This window comes from Zeus faber, assembly GCF_960531495.2.
Source record: "Zeus faber genome assembly, chromosome: 5".
NCBI lineage: Eukaryota > Metazoa > Chordata > Actinopteri > Zeiformes > Zeidae > Zeus > Zeus faber.
This window is the reverse complement of record NC_137192.1, coordinates 11,323,395-11,331,074: the sequence shown is the minus strand read 5'-3', so window position 1 is coordinate 11,331,074 and position 7,680 is coordinate 11,323,395. Positions and strand designations below refer to the sequence as shown.

At 50.4% G+C, this 7,680-nt stretch overlaps 1 protein-coding gene across 1 annotated transcript in view; it reads right to left on the bottom strand.

Moving 5' to 3' along the window:
* Positions 1 to 30: 30 nt before the first annotated feature.
* Positions 31 to 7,680, bottom strand: part of lrig1 (leucine-rich repeats and immunoglobulin-like domains 1) — a 35,531-nt gene continuing 27,881 nt past the window's right edge. Inside the window, exons 10-18 of the mRNA XM_080000019.1 lie at positions 7,600 to 7,671; positions 7,092 to 7,163; positions 6,768 to 6,931; positions 6,346 to 6,678; positions 5,054 to 5,335; positions 3,115 to 3,570; positions 2,510 to 2,641; positions 2,149 to 2,385; positions 31 to 1,564 (exon numbers count right to left, since the gene is read on the bottom strand). Of these exons, the coding sequence (XP_079856145.1) occupies positions 1,368 to 1,564; positions 2,149 to 2,385; positions 2,510 to 2,641; positions 3,115 to 3,570; positions 5,054 to 5,335; positions 6,346 to 6,678; positions 6,768 to 6,931; positions 7,092 to 7,163; positions 7,600 to 7,671 (1,945 nt within the window). The 3' untranslated portion in view covers positions 31 to 1,367. The remainder of the gene's footprint in view (positions 1,565 to 2,148; positions 2,386 to 2,509; positions 2,642 to 3,114; positions 3,571 to 5,053; positions 5,336 to 6,345; positions 6,679 to 6,767; positions 6,932 to 7,091; positions 7,164 to 7,599; positions 7,672 to 7,680) is intronic.

The window sequence follows — 7,680 nt, the reverse complement described above, 5'->3', positions numbered from 1 at the left end:
TTGTAACCAGATGGTGATCGACAAAGGCGTAATACCGGCCTTTTTTTTTTTTTTTTTTTGGTTGTTTGTGATCGCACGATGATGTGTGTTGAGACACATTACAGCAGTAACAAAATGACTTTTCCTCTCGTGGACCGGAAAGACTGGAAATTGCTTGTTGACCAATGCTTTGTATTTATAGCAAGAGGACGCACTCGTTCCCTTTTCCAGCTCAAAATATCAGGTGAGTTGGTCTTTACGGTGGAGGGTCAGGGTTCTGAAACTGTGTCGTGATCAGTTTCTGGACCAAACGCAGAACATGACAAGAGTCAGAATCGGGTCTCGGCAGAGACTACAGACTAACTCTTCAAGAACATCTCCCAACGGGCAGCAGAGCTTTAAGGCTGCATGGAAGTCGGCATGAGAGCGGTGAGGGATGTGGAGCTCGGCCTGGACTCCTGTTGGCACAACCGGCAGAAGTCACACGTCCGAGTACAAAAAGTGCTCGAAAAGGAAATTGTTTAGTATTCTCCCCAAATCTCCCTCCTTGTACCATCTGGTGTACCAAAAATAATTCACATCATCATCATCCTTCATACGACATCAGTGAGCATGAATCATGTGTGAGTGCAAGTGTTTCCGTAGTACCAACAGAGTGTAGAACGGCAGCGCTCACAAAAAAAAACAAAAAAAACAAAAAAAACGCTTCCCTTGTGAGTTCTTTGATCATGCAATAAGGCACCGCAGCAGAATCTGGTAAAAGCTCGAAAAAAAAAAAAAGGGTTCATTTAAAAAAAAATAATAATAATAAAAATACCATCACTCCTGTCTTTGTCATGCACAGAATAAACTCAAATACTCTTTTGTAAAAGTTATAGAATATATAAGAAAACTCTTATGTACAGTCAGATGTCCAAAGGTATTTATCTCTTTACTTTTACCCTGCTGCCTCCCTCCCCACACACACACACACACACACACACACACACACACACACACACACACACACACACACACACACACACACACACACACACACACACACACACACACACACACACACACACACAAATATTCCCTACATTTGCATGCTTCAAATGCAAGTCACATTATTTGGATCTAGGATTTCGATTGGTCACCTCCCAGGGGAAGGTTTTTAAACTATGTACAGCTGATACGCTCGGATGGGACGCCGCCCACACAAGCTCCGCCTTCAAACTCCGGATAGCTCCGCCCCTGACTGCGGGGGGGAGGGGGGACGTTGCCTCAATTTGAGGTAGCGATTCAGTTCCCAGTGCAAATGAATAATAGAAAACAAAAAGTCTGCTCAGCTCCAGCGAGTCTGTGCGATTTTTTTTGGGGGGGGTGGGGGGTGGAGGAGGGGGCTGCTAGTCGCTGGCTCTCCTTAAGGGGGCGTTCTCACTCTGAGAAGCTCGGAGAGTGTGCCCGTTGGAGAGCAGAGTCTGCCTGAGCTCGGGCTCCTGGCGGGGGCCCCGGGCCAGCTTCACCGGCTTGTGGAAGGACTCCTCCTCGTCATCCGGCGGCGAGAGGGGCGCACTCTGCCACGCCCGGCTCGACGGAGAACCTGGGGAGGGGAGGGAAACGGGGAAAGGTTGGAAACGAGAAGATGCCAAAGCTGGCGTCGCTCCCGCAGCTCCGGGCGACTCGGGGGCAGAGGAATGTGTGTGTTTGGCGCACGCGGAGGTGAGAATCTGTATTCTATGAGCGGGATCATCTGGCGCCGGGGGGGCTGAGTCCCAGAGCAGGCTCGGGCGTGCTCCCATGGGAGCCGAGCGGCAACAGGAACCCGGGGCTTCTCGCTCACATTTTTCAGACGGGCGGAAAAGTATTGTCGGGAAGCTCCCAAAACCCAACGCACCGTCAAAGAACCTGTTTGTAAGAACGCTCCTCTAAATGCCCACGGCACAGGGGTCTCAAAATAAATAAAAGATAATAATAATATTTGGATTAATTCATCTTGTTCTATTCTATATTATTATGTTCATAGTTTGAAAAACTAAAGTACAATTACATAGAAGAATGAATTTGCAGCCCATAATTAATAATATATTACAAACAGAACAGCGTGTCGCATTAAATTGGGGCCAGATGTAGCCCCCAAGCCTGTGCTTTGAGGCCCCTCGCCTAAAATGGATGGAGCCCTCTTACCCGTTCCGTCGTAGCTCCGTGGCGACGTGGCGCGGTCGTTGGGGAAGGTGGCCTCCAGAACGTCCCTTCTGATCCCGTTGCAGAGGGGGGGCCCCGTGTCGCGGTGCTGCCAGTGGGGCGCGGCGTGCTGCTGGTACTCCGGGGCGGGGCCGAAGCCGTGGCTCAGGTAGTCGGGGTCCCGGGAGTAGGTGTTGGCGCTCTCCATGCAGTCCGTGCACACCACCATGCCGTCGAACCCTGGAGGAGGGACTTGGAGGTTTTAGAGACTATTCCCGGGGACACCACAGTAATATAAAAAAAAATAATAATAATAAAGAAAGAAAGAAGGTCAACTGTGGAAGGAGGCGGAGCGGTGCCGTACCTGCGGTGTCTACGTGGCTGTTGGGCTGGGGCCCGCCGCCGGCCTCCACCCTGATGCACACGTCCTGCCTCTCGGACAGCGTGCCCTGGGAGGACAAGTAGCTCGGCACGTCGGGCGGAACGATGGTCTCGTCTGGGGAGAGGATTTCAACCAGGGTTTTAGATGCCGCCACCGAAAAAAGGGTTTTATGAGCAAAGTTTTGACATCCATTTAGTCTAACCTAAGTCTGCATTAATGCATACTAACCCCCAACGGGGTGAGTAGGACTCCCAAATAGGGGGGTCTCGTATAAACCTAACCCACTTATTACACAACTAAAAGAATACATTCCGCTAAGAAGGAACTATATGCCCTACAAAAAAAAAAAAAAAAAAAATTTTCCCTCCATATGACCAACCTATGTACTGTAAGAATTGTAAAATTTCAAGATGTTGCTGTTAGCATAGGCAGCGTAAAACAAGGGATGTGACGGAGCAGACGTGGTTTTCCGGACGCTGTTGTATGCGAAAACGGTCTCTATTCAGAGATGGCCGCTGCTATTGACCAATCAGAATCAAGTATTCTATAGCGCTAATGAAAGACTTTAGAAGGATGGAGGCGCTCACCTGTGTTGGTGACGCTGCACTCCTCGCTCTTCTTTCTTGTCTGGTAGATGATGCACACCCACACCAGCGAGGTCGCCACGATGCTGGTCACCACGGCGATGACGATGATGCCCACGGTGACGGTGCTGGGGCCCGCGGAGCCCCCCGGCGACGGGCCGGCGCAGGGTCCGCCGCCGTGCCGCCGGGTGACCACCAGCTGGCTGTGGGCGCGCTCGGTGCCCAGCGTGTTGGACATGAGGCAGGTGTAGCGGCCGGTGTCCTCCAGGGCGGCGGCGCCGATCACCAGCAGCCGGTTGCCCGGCGTGAAGTGGTGGCGCTCGGACGGGCGCAGCGGCTGATCGTCCCGCAGCCATGTGATGCGGGGCGGGGGGCTGCCCAGCGCCTTGCACTGCAGCGCCACCGTGTCGCCCACCGCCACATTGCGGTCCTCCAGCTCCTGGGCCAGGTGCGGCGTCTCTGTGGGGTTACGGGTTTTTAATTAACATTTCATTACGTAGTTTGTTTATCCTGCGATCCAACAAATTTGACTTTTCTGCCACGGTAAACCCTGGATTGGAACGCCATCGCTTCAACTTTCTGAAATGCTGTCATTAAGGTGTTTTTTGAGTGTGTGTGTTTGTGTGGGTTTGTCGGGTCACAGGACAAATTACAAGCTGTTGCTGTTTTTACGAGCAATCGGGGCCGATGCCTCTTCAGAACAAACAGTGTTTTCATTGTTTCCCCGGCAACCGCAGAGCCTGCTGAACAGTGTGTGTGTGTTGGTGTGTTGTGGCCAGTCTCTGAGACGGAGCACTTCCCCTCACAGCGGGATGCGCACGGATTAAGAGATCTCACTGAAGGCGCCCCACACACACACACACGCACGCACGCACGCACGCACGCACGCCTCCTTTTTGGAGAACTTCCGTATGGAGTCTGTTCCCACATTAGATGACCGTTACGAGACATTACGTAATGGGTTAGGGTTAGTCCGATATGTCCAGTGTAGATGCGATCAATCTGTCGGCAACGAACGTACAATCTGAGTCCGTTTTGTTTTTTGGGGATTTTTTTTCCTGCCTCCCCCTGATGGACTCTGTTCCCTCCACTGACGGAGTGGGGACGGAGCCCCCGTCCCCGGACGCGATAATCCAACCCAAACGTTATTAAATCAGTGTGATCATTTTCAACCAGTATTACACACTCTGCGGAGGGAGCCCCCAGCCCCTCCTACTCAAAACTCTACCACTCCCAGCGTTCCCTGTTTCCATCCCAAACAAACCCAAAACTGCTTCAATGTCCACAGAGTCCACATTAGGCTATTAAGAGATTAACAAAAAAAATATATAGTGCAAATAATAAACATGGTTGGTGTAATGGGATCAAATTCTTCTTGTGTGATATTTTGAGGAATTTCGCTGATTGAAGGAGTAAAATCACAGTTTGGTCCAAACAGCCAATAAAGTGTGTGTGTGTGTGTGTGTGGGAGAGCTACCTAACAAACACCCTTCTGTGAGTCCCCCCCACCCAACCGTCACACACCATCCCCCCTCTGACCCCAGCCGTGGCCTGTGACCCCTGACCCCTAAGCAAGGCCACAGCTGCAGAGGAAAAAAAAAAAAAAAAAAAAAAAGTGTTTCATTCCGACCAATTCCCAGCTGAGCGCAGGGCTATTTACAAGAGTTCATTTTTGGAGATGTGGGAAAATTAGGAAAGTTGTGTTAAACTGGACCCAAGTCAAGAAATAGACAAAATAACTCCAACCCAGTTGGAGAAGTCCTCACTGTCTCTACTGCCTGGAAATTGTTTTTTCATATATGTATAAAATAAACATGAATATAACTTATAAATAAATAAAAACAGATAAAAAGTATAGAAAGAAAAATCCAAAAGAAAAAAAATAGATAAAAATATATACAAAAACATAAAATATCCCTTAACTTCCCCGTCCGTAACTCACCCAGCACGGTGAGGGTGGCGTTGGCGGAGACGATACCGGCTGTGTTCCTGGCGGTGCAGCTGTAGACGCCCATGTCCTCGGGCTTGACGTCCATGATGAAGAAGACGTCGTCGTCGGGCATGACGTGCATGCGGCGCTCGCGGGCGGCCGGGAAGTCGGTGCCGCCGTCCTTCTGCCAGGCGATCTGTGGCGCCGGGTGGCCCTCGGCGGCGCACTCCAGCCGCGCCGTGTGGCCCGTGCGGATGGTGCTGTCGCGCGGCGTCTTCACGAAGGACGGCAGGACTGCGCGGGAAAGAGCGACACCGACACGTTTCAGTGCGGAACACTTAGACGCCGAGACGCATGTGGGCTCGAGTTACCTCCCGATGGGGGACGACTGACGTCCAACAACGGGTCTGAAGGTGTCAGAGTGTTACATTTTAAAGACCTTTTTAAGGCAATTCATGGACTTTTTTGGGGGGACAAATCACCTCTTACTTAGTTAATGAAGTACTGCAGGTATGAAGTATTAGGGAGAAACTGCAGAATATGAACTAGATGACTTTATAAATGCGTAATATGACAGTTTCCTTCAGATAGCAAGGCAAGTGATTCAGAGCTTTACCCCGTCAGCGCCAACATGCGACTAAATCGATTTGTCCCCAAATTCCGTCCGGAGGGAGATCGGCACGGAGGAGGGTGAGGACTTTGTTCGAGCGGAGGAGGAGACCACTCCTCCATGAAAATGAGCCCAGCTAAATGTGTCGGCTATTTTGAGAGATTTTGAGTGTTGGTTCTTAATATTGATATTAACATTACACAGAAAAAATAAAAATTGATCGACACTCCGATGTGACTCAATTCTATCGTTTCAACTTCTGTATGGATTCTAACATCGTTTGTTATGCAACCATTTTCATCTTAAATTAAACACCACCGTAGCCACTAATACATTGAACAACAAACATAACGGAACATTGAAAAGTCGGTCACAAATCTGCTTATGTATCAAAAGTCAAAATATTGATATGGAATAGCATCGACCTTTTGTATCTGAAATCTAATCCTGAGATCCTGTCCAATATTTGAAATGTGCTTCTTTTATTCCTGTCCTTTGTTTTCTATAGTAAATCGGTTATTTGGCCCTCTTTCTATTTTCTATCATTTGTCCTTCTTTCTCTTATTTCTGTCTTCTGTAAAGCCCCTTTTTAAGTGTATTGTAAAACAAATTGATTGGAATATATATATATATATATATATATATATATATATATATATATATATATTTTGTTGTACATTTGAAAATACCGTACCGTTGACGGTGAGGCGAGCCTTGCTGGAGTAGGATGAGCCAAAGTGGTTAGTGATGATGCACTGGTAGCGCCCCTCGTGGGCGAAGGTGACGTGGCGCAGGTGCAGGATGGTGGTGTACTCCATCACGCTGGCGCCGCCCTGCTGCTGCTGGGCGCGCACGTGGGCGTAGTTCTCCGTCTCGCCGTTGCGCAGCAGCTCCTGGTCCTTGCGCCAGGCGAAGGTCATGGGCGACGAGCTGCTGCTGGCGGCCGTGCACGTGAGCCGCACATCGCTGCCCAGCACCGTCACCGTGGTCTCCGGCTGCACCGTGATCTGCGGCTTGGGGAGGTCGTCTGGACATAATGAAATTTTCCAATCAATTCGAGAACCGATCACAATACAATCTAATCGGGTATCGATTTACACACAAAAAAAAACTCACCACACACAAAGCTCTGGGGCGGGGCCTGGAAGATGCTGGTGCCCTTCAGGTTCTCCGGGTGGGCACAGGTGGCGTTCACGGCCCCCTGCAGACCCGTGGAGTTCAGCCATTGGGGCAGCCAGTGGAGCTGGCAGTCGCACAGGAAGCTATCACTCTGGACCAGGCTGCAGAGGTGGAGGAGGATGGAGGAGAAACGAGGTGAGCATTTTTGGTCTTGTTTCATTTGCCAAACGTGTTGCGTTGGCATTCACACCTGCATCTCACAATATCGTGGAGGGAACCCTGAGAGTCGTGTGTAACCGAATACGTGTGTGTGGAACTCACAGCGTCTTGAGGCCCTTCATCTTGCTGAAGACCTCCGACTGGATCGATCGGATGGCGTTCTCTCCGAGGTTCCTGTCGGGGAGGGGGGGATTAGACTAGTGGGTCACCATGAGAGCTGGTGGAAAAAGCCACACACACACACACACACACACACACACACACACACACACACACACACACACACACACACACACACACACACACACACACACACACACACACACACACACACACACACACACACACACACACACACACACACACACACACACGGAATTCCATCTGTTCCCCCAAACGAACCATGTGCTAAACAACTCGGGGAGCAACAGCAGAAGAACCAGCGCTAAGCTGAGCAGCTGGACGCCGCTCGACTCCACTTACAAAAGATGCCATTAAATTGCAAGTGCTCCCCACCCTCCTCGGCCCCCACCAGCCGCTTGCCCTTCATTCGCTCTCACTTTCTCTCTCATGAACTCGCTCCGGGTGGGCGGCGCGGCGGGATACTCACAGGTGTTCCAGGTTCTCCAGGCCAGAGAAGGCTTTCTTCGCCACCGACTTGATCTTGTTTCCAAACAGAGTCCTGCCGTTT